Raw genomic sequence first — 17,718 nt, forward strand, 5'->3', positions numbered from 1 at the left:
CCTTTTCGAGGCATTGCCTTATAAAGATGTTGGGGAGCTGGCTGAGTTTCCAATCCTGTGCAGTATCCTCACCCCACCCCACCATACCAGACGGTGATGCAACCAGTTAGAATCTTCTCCACAGTATATCTGTAGAAATTCCTGAGAGCTTTGGGGTGTCATACATAGTATAAGTCATGGTTAGTACAAAAAAAAACACAATTTAATGCAGGTTTGATATTGATTTTTATTTATTCAGTATGAAGCGGGGGGTGATCAGTGAAAACTACGTCAAGAAATCATTTGGCAAAAGCGGGAACAAGGAGGCTTCCTGTGACCAAGCTGAATGCAATGACATCTTTGGAACCTGACACCTTGCAAAAGGCTACACTAACATAATACAAATACGCTGGAATGCAGACAAAGTCGATAGCAGAAGGAACTAGGAACACTTCACAACTCAGCTCCATAATTTCACAGTGTGTGCCTCTAATGGAATGAAGTCAAGTGTGGAGAAATCTTGTCTTGTGCCTTATTAATGTGGAAGTGGTTCAAAGCCAAGGAAGATGTCCATTGTTGTCCGTGGTTAATACGACCGGCATCAATTTGAGGTGATTGGAGGAAAGTATAGTGGGGATGTCGGAGATAGGTTTTTTACACAGAGAATGCTGGGTGTGTGGACTCTTAACAGACCCTTAGATAGGCACATGGGTGACTGAAACATGGAGGGCTGGTCTTGGAGCAGGTTAAAAGGCTGGCCTAACATCATAGGCCAAAGGGCCTGTACTGTGCTGTAACTCTATGTTCTATGGAGTCATAGAAGACGACAGCACAGAAGTAGGTCCTTCAGTCCATCTAGACCATGCTGAACTGTTATTCTGCCTAGTCCCATCGACCCACTCATGGACCATAGCCTTCCATATCCCTCCCATCAACGTACCCTTAAATATTGAAATCAAATCCACATCCATCACTTCTACTGGCAGCTCATTCCACACTCTCACTACCCTCTGGGTGAAGAAGTAACCCCTTATGTTCCGCTTAAACTTTTCACCTTTCACCCTTAACCCATGACCTCTAGTTCTAGTCTTACTCAAGCTCAAAGGAAAATGCCTGCTTGCATTAACCCTATCTATACCCTCATAATTTTACATGTTCTCTGTTCTAGAACCTAGTATATAAAATCAAAACCTACACAAAATAATCAACTGCAGTATTTAAACTAAATCTATATTAATTATTTTGTATATAATTTAATTCACCCTGTTATCATTTGTAAGTTAATGGTTGTTCATTCAGTGGAAGGTTCTAAGTGGTTTTAATCACCAGATGGCGATAAAGAGCCACCTGATTGCAGTATAAAGCAGGAGAGGAGAGGAAAGAGCATTCAAAAGAAACAGGGGGCAGTGTAATCCAGATGGGCTCTGTTAATCTACCATCACATTATTGCCAAACTAAAAGTACCGCCCCTTTTTTTCTTGTAAAATCAATTCATTGTATTTCTCAAGCCCCTTTATTGAAGAGGATGGAACAGCAGGTTAGCCCCCCATCAACTTTGGCCAATTCAGAGTTGGCGACTGGAATCAGCAGATAATCCTTCAGTTTCTCGAACACCTGCAGGAGAGAGAGGATATGATTTAAAGAACTGTTTTGATGTGCGGTGGGGACACAGGAGACGGCAAAAGCTGCACTCTGGAGCAACACCCACCTCGCTGATGGACCTCCACGTTCCTATCCAAACTTCCCTTAAACACTCCAATTGAAAACACACCTACCTCCACTCCCCTCCCATCCCTGTAACTATCCAAACTTCCCTTAAACACTCCAATTGAAAACACACCTACGTCCACTCCCCTCCCATCCCTGTAACTATCCAAACTTCCCTTAAACACTCCAATTGAAAACACACCTACCTCCACTCCCCTCCCATCCCTGTAACTATCCAAACTTCTTATTAGTGGAAAAAGCCTGCTTGCACTTACCCCGTCTATACCCCTCATTATTTTGAACACGTCTATTAAATCTCCCCTCAATCTTCTACGTTCTAGGTGATAAAGTCCTAATTCATCTTTCCATTTAACTCAGGTCCTCAAGTTTCCGGCAACATCCTTGTAAGATTTTTCTGCTTATTAATTCTTAATATTTATTTATATTATTTTTTCTTCTTTTTGTATTTGCACAGTTTGTTGTCTTCTGTGCTCTTGAACACCCTAGTTGGGCAATTGTTCATTCATTCTGTTATGGTTATTATTCTATAGATTTATTGGGTATGCCCAGAAGAAGATAAATCTCAGGGTTGTATAAGATGACATATATCTACTTTGATAATAAATTCACTTTAAACTTTTGAACTTTGGGAATTTCTCTGCGATTACTGATAAACTTTATAAAATGAATCTCAGAATTGTATACGATGACTTATAGGTACTTCGTTAATAAATTTACTTTGAACTTTGATAATTTCTCTGCGATTACTGATTAACTTTATAAGATGTTGAATTTCTAGGCTTTAACGCCCTTGAAAGGGGTGTATGGTCACCAATCAAATTTCAGTTCCCGCCACCATTTGTAAGGTGTTTGGACGTGCTCCCTGTGACAGCGTGAGTTTCCTCCAAATGCTCCTGTTTCCAAAGACACTCGTGTTAGGGTCAGTGAGTGGGTTATGTACGTGTTAGGGTCAGTGAGTGGGGGTTAGGGTCAGTGAGTGGGGGTATGTACGTTAGGGTCAGTGACTGGGGTTATGTACGTGTTAGGGTCAGTGAGTGGGGGTTAGGGTCAGTGAGTGGGGGTTTGTACACGTTAGGGTCAGTGAGTGGGGGTTAGGGTCAGTGAGTGAGGTTATGTACGTGTTAGGGTCAGTGAGTGGGGGTATGTACGTGTTAGGGTCAGTGAGTGGGGGTTAGGGTCAGTGAGTGGGGGTATGTACGTGTTAGGGTCAGTGAGTGGGGGTTAGGGTCAGTGAGTGAGGTTATGTACGTGTTAGGGTCAGTGAGTGGGGGTATGTACGTGTTAGGGTCAGTGAGTGGGGGTTAGGGTCAGTGAGTGGGGCTATGTACGTGTTAGGGTCAGTGAGTGGGGGTATGTACGTTAGGGTCAGTGAGTGTTAGGGTCAGTGAGTGGGGGTTAGGGTCAGTGAGTGAGGTTATGTACGTGTTAGGGTCAGTGAGTGGGGGTATGTACGTGTTAGGGTCAGTGAGTGGGGGTTAGGGTCAGTGAGTGGGGGTTAGGGTCAGTGAGTGAGGTTATGTACGTGTTAGGGTCAGTGAGTGGGGGTATGTACGTGTTAGGGTCAGTGAGTGGGGGTTAGGGTCAGTGAGTGGGGCTATGTACGTGTTAGGGTCAGTGAGTGGGGGTATGTACGTTAGGGTCAGTGAGTGTTAGGGTCAGTGAGTGGGGGTTAGGGTCAGTGAGTGAGGTTATGTACGTGTTAGGGTCAGTGAGTGGGGGTATGTACGTTAGGGTCAGTGAGTGGGGGTTAGGGTCAGTGAGTGGGGGTATGTACGTGTTAGGGTCAGTGAGTGGGGGTTAGGGTCAGTGAGTGGGGGTATGTACGTGTCAGGGTCCGTGAGTGGGGGTTAGGGTCAGTGAGTGGGGCTATGTACGTGTTAGGGTCAGTGAGTGGGGGTTAGGGTCAGTGAGTGGGGGTATGTACGTGTTAGGGTCAGTGAGTGGGGGTTAGGGTCAGTGAGTGGGGGTTAGGGTTAGTGAGTGGGGGGCTGCTGTGATGCTGTGTGCAGTGGAAGCATGGTGACACGCGGACTGCCCCAGCACATCTTCTGATGGCGTTGGTCATTGACACAAACCATGTATTTCACTGCATGTTCTGTTGGACATGAGACAAATAAAGCAAATCTTTAAAACTTGTGTATTTAAGGAGGTGGTGACCATCTTCCTGAACCTCTACACGTGGCCTCTGTGCTCTATAAACTTCAGTCTTGTTTCCTACTCTGTTACATTGTCCCTTGATGCTGGCGTTTCAGCACAAAATTCCGTTGCGTAAGACCACAAGAACCTACAGAAGGTAGTAAAAACCACCAGGAGAACCACTGGGGTCTCCCTCCCCACCTTTTTGTAACATTTACAGGGAGCATTGTACACAAAGGGCCTAAAGAAATTGTTGGGGATTTACCACCCATCCCACGATCTCTCTGACCCACGACCATCAGGAAGGAGGTCACGGAGCATCAGGACTAGGACAGTCAGACTGGGTAACAGCTGTGAGACTAATACCCTGCCACCACCAAGATCTCACCACTAGGGCAGCGGTTTACTGCTTACCTATGCTGTGCAATGCAAGCATTTTGAATTATATTTTATAAATTTACCTGTGATAATATTTTGTTTCATGGCGTAGATAGGCTTTTTCCATTGAGAGTGGGGGAGATTCAAACAAGACAACATGAGTTGAGAGTTAAGGGGCAAAAGTTTAGGGGTAACATGAGGGGGAACTTCTTTACTCAGAGAGTGGTAGCTGTGTGGAACGAGCTTCCAGCAGAAGTGGTTGAGGCAGGTTCAATGTTGTCATTTAAAGTTAAACTGGACAGATATATGGACAGGAAAGGAATGGAAGGTTATGGGCTGAGGGCAGGTCAGTGGGACTAGGTGAGAGTAAGAGTTCGGCATGGACTAGAAGGGCCGAGATGGTCTGTTTCCGTGCTGTAATGGTTATACGGTTTATATGTTATAAGTTTTGTGAGTGCACCGTGGTGCAGAGGAACTGTTACGTTTGCTTGTACAGTCAGGAAGCTTCATTAGGCATTGGCACTGGTCAGATTGCACTTGGAGTGTTAGCAGCAGCTTTGCTAACACTCCAAGTGCAATCTGAGCGATGCCAATGCCTTATCTAAGAAAAGATGTGTTGGCATTGGAGAGGGTCCAGAGGAGGCTCATGAGAAGGAAAGAATAAAATACGTACTCACTGGAGTTTAGAAGAATGGAGGGGTATCTCATTGAAACCTATCGAATATTGAAAGGCTGAGACAGAGTGGCTGTAGAGAGGATGTTTCCTATAGTAAGGGAGTCTAGGACTGGAGAAGGCAGCCTCAGAACAGAAGGACATCCATTTGAAGGGAGATGAGGAGGAATTTCTTTAACCAGAGGGTACTGAATCTGTGGAAATCATTGCCAAGGACCGTTGTGGAGGCCAAGTCACCGGGTACATTGAGAGAAGAGGAGAAGATGGCGGTGCGACGCAGCACGCAGCGGCCACTCCGGTGATGAATATCTGTTATCTGTCAAGTAGGGTGCCGAGCACCATCCTGATTTGATGGAGGCAGACGTGAGAGCAATCTGGAGAAACTTCTGAAATGCCTGTTTCGCTGCCGCTGCTACTGTGTGATCCAGAATCTCCGGAGGGGAAGGCCCCGAGTCCTCGGCTTTGCTTGTTGCTCAGCGGCTGGGGTCGGGGTCGAAGCGCTCGGCAGAGATGGTGCTCGGTGTCGGAGGCTCAAAGTTTTCGGACGGACTCAGAGTCGGATTGTGGTCGGGTGTTGCATCGGCAAGTTTGCAGCGCTGGAGGTTCATGGCAGGGAGAGTTTCTCCCTTCTACCATCTGCGTGAGATGATGGGCTATCGGGACTTTAAGACTTTTTTTTACCGTGCCCATGGTCTGCTCTTATCAAATTACGGTACTGCTTTGCATTGCTGTAACTATATGTTATAATTATGTGGTTTTCGTCCGTTTTAGTCTTGGTCTGTCCTGTCTTTCTGTGATATCATACTGGAGGAACATTGTATCATTTCTTAATACATACATTACTAAATGACAATAAACAAGGACTGAGTGTCCTCATAATCTAATCTAATCTAATCAATATTTAAAGTGGAGGTTGATAGGTTCTTGATTAGTTAGGATGTCAAATGTTATGGGGAGAAGGCAGGAGAATGGGGTTGGGAGGTATAATGAATCAGCCATGATTGCATTGCGGAGCAGATTCGATGGACCAAACGGCCTAATTCTGCTTTTAATCTTACCTTTGCACTCTCGGGGTGTTCCTCGGCAGAGCGGTGCAGGAGGACGTGCCCATGCTCCGGGGTGTTGAGATAGACACAGTTGGCAGCTTCATCATCAGGCAGAGTGAGCTTGTCGTAGCGATGTTCACTCATCTCTTGCATGTTCTGTGGAGAAAAGCAAGTTCCATCAATCTGCTTCGTCTCACAGATGCAAACTGCTCCCTCTCTGGGTCTGATCAAGGCACCATCAGGCTCCTGAACCAGTGTGGATAACTTCATTCACCTTCACTCTGAACTGATTCCATAACCAATGGACTCACTTTCAAGACTCTACAACCTATTCTCAGACCAAGGCACAGTCACTCAACCGTTTAAATGATTCAGGCAGATCATGGATGATCAGTCAATACACCTACCAAAGATTCAATAGGCTCCATTTGCTGATGCAGAAAACTGGGTAATAATGACATGCTATGAACATAGATTGTAAATGGTTCTGTGATGAGGCTGGGGTTAAATCGGTGGGTTGCTGGGTGCTGTGGCTTGTTGGGACGGAAGGGCCTGTTTCAGATTGCATCTTCAAACAAACACATTTACTTGTCATGGTGGAGTAGTGGTTGGCACGATACTATAGTAGCTCTGGCTTCAGAACTCTGACATCATCAGTAAGGGGTTCTATATGTTCTATATGTTTCTATAAGGGTTTCTATATGTTCTATAAGGGTTTCTATATGTTCTCCCCATAGACTGCATGGGTCTCCTCCTGGTGTTCTGGTTTCCTCGCACAGTTCAAATGGACTGGTTAACAGGTCATTGTAAGTTGTCCTGTGATAGGTTAGGGTTAAATCTGTGTTGTCGGGGTTGCTGGGTGACGCAGCTCGAAAGGTTGATTCCACACAGTATCTCTAACCCTAAATAATGAAATAAAAATAAATAAATAAACAAACACGGAACAGTAGGACACACTACAGGCCCTTTGGCCCACACAGGCTTAAGATATCACAAGCAGTTGCTTTTTTGAGGGAGCAAGCATGAGATTTATAAAGTGGGGGCACGTTTCAGAAGTTTTCGTTGGGTTTGAGATATCACAATTGACAGGGCACTGGGAAAAGACCTATAAAATGAAGCAAGGTTTAAGCAGAGTGGCCATTGTGAGAGTGGACAGGGCCAGAGTGGAGGGTTTGAGACTTCTGCAGAAGAGGCAAAGCCTATGTTAAGTTCCTTTCTTTCTTTGTGGGCTGAAGACCCTGTACTGTGCTGTAATGTTTTATGTTCTATGATGTTGTGCTGACCTTTTAACCTACACCAAGATTAATCTAACCTTTCCCTCATACATAGCTCTGCAGTTTTTCTATCATCCATGTGTCTATCTAAGGGTGTCTTAAATGTCCCTAAAGTATCTCCTTCTACCACCAGCCCTGGCAGCACGTTCCACACACCCACAACTCTCTCTCTAAAAAATCTACCTCTGACATTCTCCCTATAATTTTCTCCAATCACCTTAAAATTATGACCCTCAAATTAGCTACATCTTGGCTGAGAAAAATATCCCTGAATGTTCACTCTATCTCTGCCTCATATCATAGTTTTTCCATCATCATTATCATTATGTGAAATGTCGTATGATGTGGGCAATCGTGCCCATGATTGTTCTTGGCAAATTTTTCTACAGAAGTGGTCTGCCATTGCCTTCTTCTGGGCAGTGACTTTACAAGACGGGTGACCCCAGCCGTTATCAATATTCTTCAGAGATTGTCTACGGGTGTCAGTGGTCACATAACCAGGACTTGTGATCTGCACCGGCTGCTCACACAACCATCCACCTCCTGCTCCCGTGGCTTTACGTGACCCTGATCACAGGGCTAAGCAGGTGCTACACCTTGCTCAAGGGTGATCTGCAGGCTAGCGGAGGGAAGGAGCACCTTACACCTCCTGTGGAGAGACTTATCTCCAGCGCACCAAGGAGGTATACATGATGATAGAAGTACAGAATATCATTTTGTACACCTCTATCATCTCACCTCTCAGGCAACACACAAAATGCTGGAGGAACTCAGCAGGTCAGGCAGCATCTATGGAAAAGAGTAAACAGTCGACATTATGGGCCGAGACCCTTCGTCTGGACTCTTCTCCATAGATACTGCCCGACCTGTTGTGTTTCTTCAGCATTTTGTGTAGTTTGCTTTGGATTTCCAGCAACTGCAGATTTTCTCGTGTTGGTGATTTAATAAATCACCTCTCATCCATGCATGCATGCATTTCTAAATGACAATAAACGAGGACTGAGTGTCCTCATAATCTAATCTAATCCACCTTCACTCCAGAGAGAAAGGCTCTAGCTTCCTCAGCCTATCCCCATAAGGCATGCTCTCTCGGCACCATCCTGGTAAATCTCCTCTGCACCCTTTCTAAAGCAGGGGTTCCTAACCGTTTTTTTAGCCAAGGCATCTGTGGTTCCCAGGTTGGGAACATCTGTTCTAAAGCTTCCACATCCTTCCTATAATGAGGTGAGCAGAACTGAACACGATATTCCAAGTGTGGTCTAAACAGAGTTTTATAGAGCTACAACATTACCTCGTGGACAGGTTGGTGATTCTGGCCTATGTACCTTCATTAGATGGAGAATGGAATATAATGGTAGGGAGATTATGGTACAACTGTACAACTCAACAGTGTTAGCTACAGCTGGAGTACTGTGTACAGTTGTGGTTGTTACTCTGTAAGTAAGGTCAGGACTGCACTGGAGAGGGTGAAGAGGAGATTCACCACACTGTGAAGGAGTCCTACGATGATGCAGCACAGAAACAGATGCTTTGGCCCATCACTCCTTGTTGAGCTGTTTGCCCATCTATGTACTATCCCATTTGACCGCATTACCTACCTTTCCTGCCTTCCCCGGTGACTGGGACAGAGAGCTCAGTTATGAGCAAGACATGATGATAGAACAGACCCTTTGGTCCATCATGTTTGTGCTGACCATAGTTCATCATCTGAAGCAGCAGGGTATTTACAACATCGGCGATCACTGATCAGGGTTCAATTCCTGCCGTCGTCTGTAAGGAGTTTGTACATCCTCCTGGTGATTGCGTGGGTTTCCTCCGGGTGCTCTGGTTTCCTCCCACAGTCCAAAGGCAGATGGGTTAGTGGGCATGCTGTGTTAGTGCCAGAAGCACGTCAACACATGTGGGCTGCCCCCAGCGCATTCTCGGACTGTGTTGATCGCTGACAGAAATGACATGTTTCACTGTATGTTTCGATGTACGTGTTACAAATAAAGTTCATCTCTCCCAGAAACTACTGCCTTCTGCGGTACGTCCCTCCATTCCACGTCAGGCTAAACGGCTCTCAAACACCTGCTGTTGTATACGGCATCACAAGAAATTCCTAGATTATGTGGTTGACTTGAAAATCTCTCTGGGTTACCAATCTGACCTCGAGATTACTGATCTTAATCACTCTGCTGTGGCTCCTTGCCACACTTATTAACCTACTCTAGTCTACTCTAAATTCAATCTAACCCTTTCCTTCTACATAACCCTCCGTTTTTCTATCATCCATTTGCCTACCTACAAGTCCCTTAAATGTCCTTAATGCATCTGCCTCCACCACCACCAATGGTGGGGTGTTCCACTCACCCTCCACTCAGTGTAAAAACCCCACCTCTGACATCCCCCCTATACTTTCCTCCAATCACCTTAAATTATACCCCATGGAAAAAGCTGCAGAAAGTTGTAAACTCGGCCAGCTCTATCGTGGGCACTGGGCTCCCCACCAACGAGGACATCGTCAAAAGGTGTTGACTCAAGAACGTGGCCTCCATCATTAAGGACCCCCATCATCCAGGACACGCTCTCCTCTCATTGCAACCATCAGGCAGAGGGAGAAAAGCCTGACGACACACACTCAATGTTTCAGGAACAGCTCCTTCCCCTCTGCCATCAGATTTCTGAACGAACTATGAAGACATTAACACTACCACTCTTTTTTGCATTTTGGGGTGGAGATACGTCTCTACCAAAGGAGGTGTAAAGTGCTCCTTCCCTCTGCTAGCTTGTAGGTCACCTTGGGCAAGGGGCAGCACCTGCTTATCCCCCACCTCCCCTCCACCCCACCCACCCGATCAGGGTCACGTGAAGCCATGGGAGCAGGTGGCAGATGGTCATGTGAGCAGCTGGTGCAGATCTCAAGTGCTGGCTGTGTGACCACTGACGCCGGGTAGACAGTCTCTGAATAGTATCGGTAAGAGGTCGGGTCACCCAGCCTGTAAAGACACTGCCCAGAAGAAGGCAATGGCAAACCGCTTCTGTAGAAAAATTTGCCAAGAACAATCATGGTGAAGGAAAGACCATGATTGCCCATGTCATACAACTTGGTACATAATGATGATGATGATATATGTCTTATTGTAATTTATAGCTTACTTTATGTATTATACTGCACTGCTGGCACAAAAGTAAAAATTTCACGGCATATGTTAGCAATAATAAACCTGATTCTGATTAATTTTATCTTAATATTTATTTAATCATTTGACTGACTGGAAACCTTAAAAAAAAATCCTGGAACTTAAGTACAACTCTGACATGCAGAGAAGAGCTAGCACAGAGGGAACGTGACTGAGTTCAGGGATTAGAGTGTACTCAAGTTAAATTTAGAAAGGACCTTAATTTAGTGCAGCCAGCGTCAATAGTGTTTCAGAGAAATCAAAGTAAATTTATCCTCAAAGTACATATACACTCAGGAGAATGGGGTCGAGAGGGAAACACACTTCGTGGCCACTTTATTAGACACGCCTGCTCGTTAATGCAAATATCTAATCAGCCAATCATGTGGCAGCAACTCAATGCACAAAAGTATGCAGACATGGTCAGGAGGTTCAGTTGTTGTTCAGACCAAACATCAGAATGGGGAAGAAAGGTAATTTAAGTGAATTTGAATCATGGAATGACAGTTGGTGTCAGACGGGGTGGTCTGAGTATCTCAGAAATAGCTGATCTCCTGGGATTTTCATGCACAACAGTCTCTAGAGCTTACAGAGGATGGTGTGAGAAACAAAAAGCATCCAGTGAGCAGCAGTTCTGTGGGACAAAACACCTTGTTAATGAGAGAGGTCAGAGGAGAATGGCCAGACTGGTTCAAGCTGACAGGAAGGTGACAGTAATTCAAATAGCACATGTTACAACAGCGGTGTGCAGGAGAGCATCTCCGAACACACAACATGTTGAATTTTGAAGTGGACAGGCTGCAGCAGCAGAAGACCACAGACATACACTCCGTGACCACTTTGGCAAGAACAGTGTACCCATTGTGGAATAAAATTTATGAAAAACTATACAAACTGACAAACAACCAAAGTTCAAAAGACAAATAGTGAAAATAATAAAATAAGTAAATAAACAACAGTGAGAACATGAGTTGTAGAGTTGCTGAAAGTGAGTTTATACATTGTGGGGTCATTTCAGTGTTGAACAAAAGACAAACCAGGCAGTAAACTGTTTGTTGGTTACTGTGGTGGATCATGTGCTGTCCAGGATTCAGGACAATTTACTGAGGAATATGCTAGCAGTTAAAAAGAAAAATAATAGAAGATTATAGGTACAAAAATACGAGGGGTATAAATAGTTCCAAATTTCAAAATAAATTTATTATCAAAGTACGTCACCATATACAATTCACTTTCCTCTGGGCATACTCAGCAAATCTATAGAATCATAACTATAACCAGATCGATGAAAGATCAACCAGAGTGAAGAAGACAACAAACTGTGCAAGTCCCAATGTAAATAAATAGCAATAAATAACAAGAGCATGAGATAGTGAGTTAAAGAGTCCTTAAAGTGAGATCCCTGGTTGTAGGAACATCTCGACGGATGGATGGAGTGTAGTTATCCCCTTTGTTCAAGTGCCTGATAGTTGAGGGGTGCAAGTCCCGAGGCTCTTGTACGTTTGACCTGATGGCAGCAGCGAGGAGAGAGCATGTCCTGGGTGGTGGGGGTCCCTGATGATGGATGCTGCTTTCCTACTACAATGTTTCATGTAGACGTGCTCAATGGTTGGGAGGGCTTTAACCATGATGTACTGGGCCAAATCCACGAAGCTTTGCAGGACCTTATACGCAAAGGCATTGGCGTTTCCATACCAGGTTGTGATGCAGCCAGTCAATACATAATCTCCATCACACATCTACAGAAGTTTGTCCAAGTACAAATGTAACTCAATAGGGTAAACACAAGCAGGCTTTTCCCACTGAAGTTGGATGGGATGACAACCAAAGGTCATGGGTTAAGGGTGAAAGGGGAACATGCGGGGAAACGTTTTCACTCAAAGGGTGATGAGAGTGTGGAATGAGCTGCCAGTGGAAGTGGTGGGTGTGGGTTCGATGTCATCACAAGAAAAAGTTTGGATAGGTACACGAATGGGGAGGGGGGTATGGAAGGATATGGTCCAGTTGCAGGTCAATGGGACTAGGCCGCATAACGTTTTGGCATTGACTAGATGGGCTGAAGGGCCTATTTCTGTGCTGTAGTGCTCTCTATGTCTCTAAAAACTATTCTTGTATTCCTGCTCAATATTGAGTTACATTTATAGTTTATCTTTAACGTAGTAAACCTCTACTCTGTCAGAATGGTAACAAGCAACATCTGACACCAGGGATAAGATGGACTGATCGGGGCAGATGGACACCAGTCTCTCTCCTGGGATACAGCCACCAGAAAAACTTTGGGAGTCTTATCATATCTTATCTCAAAGTATTTTTAAATTCAGTTGCCTTCATTGGGTCCGTGATGTGGGTTTAAAACAAGCCAGACATAGCTTGGGGAAGCACAGTACTGCAGCGTCGCAGTTGGGACATCGTTTTACGGCGCTCAATTCCCAACGTTGTCCGTGAGCAGTTTGTATGTTCTCCCCATGACCGTGTGATGCTCCAGATCCCCCACATTCCAAAGACATTCTGCTTAGGGTTAGTAAATTGTAGCTTGCTATGTTGGAGCCAGAAGCATGACGGTAGTGGGCTGATTTGATCTGATGAAAACGATACATTTCACTGTACATCTAATAAATAAAGGGGACCTTTACATCGTATCACTCCAGATTCCAGCATTTGCAGTCTCCTGTGTCAGCTGCCAAAAGTTCCCTCAGTTAACCTGTGATTGTTATCAAAGGCTCAAAATGATTTGGAATTGGGTGAAGCCACAAGGCAAAAGAGCAGAATTAGGCCATTCAGCCCATCGAGTCTGCTCTGCCATTTCACCATGGCTGATTTATTATCCCTCTCAACCCCATTCTCCTGCCTTCTCCCCATAACCTTTGATACCCTGACTAATCAAGAAACTATCAACCTCAGCTTTTAATATACCCAATGACTAGGCCTCCACAGTCACTATGGCAATGAATTTCACAGATTCAGCACCCTCTAGCTGAAGAAATTCCTGCTCATCTCTGTTCTAAGGAATGTCCCTCTATTCGGAGGCCGTGACCTCTGGTCCTAGACCCTCATGAACCTCTTCTGCATGCTCTTCAAATGCCAGCACATCCCTTCTTAGGTCAAGGGCCCAAAACTGATCGTCATACTCCCAGACAGGCAGGATGACACACTGATATTACAGAGCGGGTTCGAGGAGCGAGAGTCCTGTTACACCTACCGTGAGCACCTTCTGAGCCTGATTACTGGAGCCAATGGCGATGAGTCCCGGACCAGCCATCGTGCAGAAACTTTTCAGGTGTAGCGCCCCTTTGACAGAGACTTTGGAGACAGCATAGTCCTACAGGAGGGAGCAGGAATCAACCTGAGTATCGACACCAAAAGGCAACAGCGTCCAAGCAGAGACGGAGTTCTGGCTGTTTCTCACTTCCACATTCCTCCTGTCGCCGCTCAGTATCAATGGGTTTGTTGTTCTGTCTCTGGTAAACAGTCCCTCCAGCAACGTCCTGCCAGTGTTCTGTCCCAACACTCACTGTGGTCTCAACTGTATGTGGGCGTGAGAGAGAGGGTGGGACAGGGAGAAAAAGGGGGAGGGAGAGGGGGTGAAAGAGTGGGGGAAGGGTAGGAAGGGGAAAAGGAGCAGGGGAGGGGTAAAGTGGGAAGGAGCAGGGGGAAGGGGGAAGGTGTGTGTAATTGTGCATGTGAGAGTGTACATGGAGAGGAGTGTGCCAGTGCATGTGAGTGTGAAAGAGATGTGACAGTGTGAGAGTAAGTGTGAGTGAGCATTTATACGTGTGAAAGTGTGTGAGCGGGAGTGAGCGTCAGAGTGAACGTGTGTGTATGAGGGATGGTGTGGGTGTGAGAGTGTGAGTGTGTGACTGGTAGTACGAGTGTGTACGTGTGCTTGTGCGAGAGACTGTGCGGGTGTGGGAGAGGATGTGCAAGTGTGACTGACAGTGAGTGTGAGTGTGCACTTGTGTATCTAAGACAGTATGAGAGTGGGTGACGCGGGAGTGAAAGAGTGAGAGTGAGAATTCCAGGATACGAGGCAGACAACCATCCCCTCTGCTCCACACCTGCTCCTCCCTCTCTCCCCTCCCCAGTCTGAGAAACAAGGATTTGCACAAATTCCTGAATAACTCTGGTATTTGCAGCTTTGACTTCCTGTAAATGAAAACACCTCCTCGTCATCAACCCAAACCAAAGTTTGTTTGATTAAATCCTCCACCAGGCCTCATCTCTGTTCCAGAAAGAAATCCAAACAAAACATCACTTACCTTAAAAACGTCGGCCAGAATCTCCGCACCACGCTGGTTGGTTCTATTTGAAAGGCCCACGAAGAATTCTTTCCCTATCAGAATCAGAATCAGGCTCAACATCATTGGCATATTCACGAAATCTGTTGTTTTGTGGCATAGCACATTGAAATATAGAATAATAAAAACTGTAAATTACAATAAGAATGTATAAAAAAGAAAAATTAAATTAAATTAGTGCAAAGAGAGAGTAAAAAGGAATGGGTGAGCTGGTGTTCATGGGTTCATTGTCCATTCAGAAATCTGATGGCGGAGGGGAAGAAGCTGTTCCTGAAATGCTGAATGGAGTCTTCAAACTCCTGTACCTCCTTCCCGATGGTAGCAATGAGGAGAGGCCATGGCCTGGATGACGGGGGTCCCTAATGGGGCGTTGTCTTTTTGAGGCATTGCCAAGGACTGAAATTATTGCCTTTTGAAGGTGTTATCGATGCTTGGTCCAGAGGAACGCTGTTTCGTTTGGCAGTAAACACGTTTACGGATGAATGACAATGAAGTGAATTTGAACTTAAACGGACTAAAGTATTTCTGCTGACTGGAATTGTGAAATCTCTTTACGCAGTTAACAGCCCAGTATAAATTAGAAACAGACTGAAGTTAGGAAATCCTTCTGGATATAATCTGGGAGAGGCTTGCCATTCTTTCCCACAGATGTGATCAACTTTGTGTCAGCTGTTTACTGATGGGTTGCATTCAGAAGTAGTATTGTGGGCAGTTTTGGTCACCTCCCCAAAGGAAAGACGTAAATCCAATTCAAAGAGTGCAGAGAAAATTTACAAGGATGTTGCCGGGACTTGAGGTCATGAATTATCGGGAAAGGCTAAAAAGGTTAGGAATTTATTCCCCGGTATGCGGGGGAACGAGAGATTTGATAGAGGTACTCAAAATTCTGAAGGGTATATATAAGGTAAATGCAAACAGGCTTTTTCCAGTTGGGTGAGACTAGAGGTCATGGGTTAAAGGTGAAAGGCCAAATGTTTAAGGGGAAAGCAGACAAAATGCTGGAGGAACTCAGCAGGCCAGACAGCATCTGTGAAAAAGTGTAAACTGTCGACATTTTGGGCCAAGACCCTTCATCAGGACTGGGTGAAATCCATAGTGGCGGCCTGACTAGCTGAGTTTATGGGTGTTGCTCAAGATTTCCAGCACCTGCGGGATCTGTGTTTAAGACAGGCCAAGCCCACAGGTTAGGGTCCTAAACTGGAACAGAGCTAATTCTGAGAGAATTAGGCAGGATCTAGCAGAGGTCCTAATGAACGTCGACTGTACTCTTCTCCACAGATGCTGCCTGGCCTGCTGAGTTCCTCCAGCATCTTGTGTGTGGAGGGTTGCTCTGGATTTCCAGCACCTGCAGATGTTTTCCTGTTTGCGGATCTAGCAGAGGTTGATCGATTGAGCTTGTTTGAAGGGAGAGGAGCAAATGGGAAGCGGGAAGCTTTTAGGAGAGCAAGATCAAGGGTCCAGAAGCACGACATTCCTGTCAGCGTGAGGGGTAAACCTGGTAAGTGTGGGGAAACTTGGCTGACGAGAGATAGCAGGGGTCTGGTCAAGCAGAAGAAGGAATTAATGGGTTTAGATCTGGATCGAGTGAATCCCTTGATAACTATAACAAGATAAAAAATACTCTTATGAAGGAAATCAGAAGGGCAAAGAGGGTACGTCATGTATCTGGCAAGTAAGGTTAAGGAAAATCCCATGATGTTCTATAGCTAAACTAAGAGTCAAAGGGTGGCTGGGGAGAGAGGAGGGTCCCCCTTAGAGATTAGCACAACTGCCTCTGTTTCGGTGCACAGGGGATGGGTGGGATTAGTGATGAAAACAGTAAGAGAATGCAGAATAAATTGCTACAGAGAAAGTGCAGTGCAGATAGACAATAAAGTGCAAGAATACAATGAGGCAGGTTGTGAGGTTAAGTGCCCATCTGATTGTACTAGAGGGTCATTCAATAGTTTTATAACGGTGGGGTAAACGCTATCCTTGAGCCTGGTGAGATGTGATTTCAGATTTTTTATCTTCTGCCCAATGGGAGTTGGAGAGAGAGGATGTCCGGGTACATGGGGTCTTTGACTATGCCAGCTACTTTACCGAGGTAGTGAGAAGTGTAGACAGATGCCAAGAGCTCGCACAATCTCTGTTGAAACACTGAAGGATCCAACCACTTTGCAAATTCCAGTTGTCTTGGCAAACCCCTCTTGCTATATTTGTGGTGGAGACTGCCATTCCCACATTGACTTCGTCGGTCTCCTCCATACCCATGCAAACCAGTCACTCTCAATCCCAAGGGTCTGAAAAAGGAGGAAGAGGAGCAGGAAAGGCAGGACTGGTTTAAAAGGGCTGAATGACCTCCCCCATTCTAGCTCATTGATATCACTGGGGTTGCTTACATTCTAGACAAGGGGTGCGCCATTTGGGATCAAACAGACGCGGAGAGTCAGCCGTGACTTAATTGATGAGGATCCCCTACCTGTGAACAGGATGTCACCACCATCGAGCGTTGCCGTCTCATCAACCATTTCCACGATATTAAGACCAAGCTGAGTTAGAACTTTCTTTGTACTTTCCACCTATATTTAAAAAAAAACAAGTACAGGGTTTTCAAACTGAACAGACTGCCTTACACAGAAAACATGCCAAACAACTGTGTTCAGTTCTGGTCGCCAATACGGGATCTGGAAATGATATTGTCCAAAAGGTTCTTCAGAAGTCAAACACGAGGCAAAAATCATGTGATTACAACCACTTCAAAACAAATAATGATAGTGACTAACTCATTCTACTGTAAGTGAGAAAGAAGCAAAGAAAAAAAGGCAAACGATGACTGAGAAAGAAAGAACAAAAATAGTCATCATCTTCTGGTGAAAACTACCTCAAATGAAACGTGTCGGAAAATTATTTAGGAAGCCAGGATTGGACGGGGCTCCAGAGGGTTACAAGGAAGTCAAAAAGGAGCTGAAAATTGGACCTAGGAGAGCTAGAAGAGGGCATGAGAAGGCTTTGGTGAACTGGATTAAGGAAAATCCCAAGGTGTTCTACACATACAGTATATGAAGA

The 17,718-nt window shown here is 45.2% G+C and overlaps 1 protein-coding gene across 2 annotated transcripts in view; it reads right to left on the minus strand.

Moving 5' to 3' along the window:
• Positions 1-201: 201 nt before the first annotated feature.
• ddah1 (dimethylarginine dimethylaminohydrolase 1) overlaps positions 202-17,718 on the minus strand; it is a 139,019-nt gene continuing 121,502 nt past the window's right edge. For both annotated transcript variants that reach the window (XM_063064802.1, XM_063064803.1), the window contains exons 2-6: positions 17,132-17,231; positions 14,632-14,705; positions 13,575-13,694; positions 5,953-6,096; positions 202-1,593 (exon numbers count right to left, since the gene is read on the minus strand). In XM_063064802.1, the coding sequence (XP_062920872.1) occupies positions 1,483-1,593; positions 5,953-6,096; positions 13,575-13,694; positions 14,632-14,705; positions 17,132-17,231 (549 nt within the window). In that variant the 3' untranslated portion in view covers positions 202-1,482. The remainder of the gene's footprint in view (positions 1,594-5,952; positions 6,097-13,574; positions 13,695-14,631; positions 14,706-17,131; positions 17,232-17,718) is intronic.

Source organism: Mobula hypostoma, chromosome 12 (genome assembly GCF_963921235.1).
Source record: "Mobula hypostoma chromosome 12, sMobHyp1.1, whole genome shotgun sequence".
NCBI classification, from domain to species: Eukaryota; Metazoa; Chordata; class Chondrichthyes; order Myliobatiformes; family Myliobatidae; genus Mobula; species Mobula hypostoma.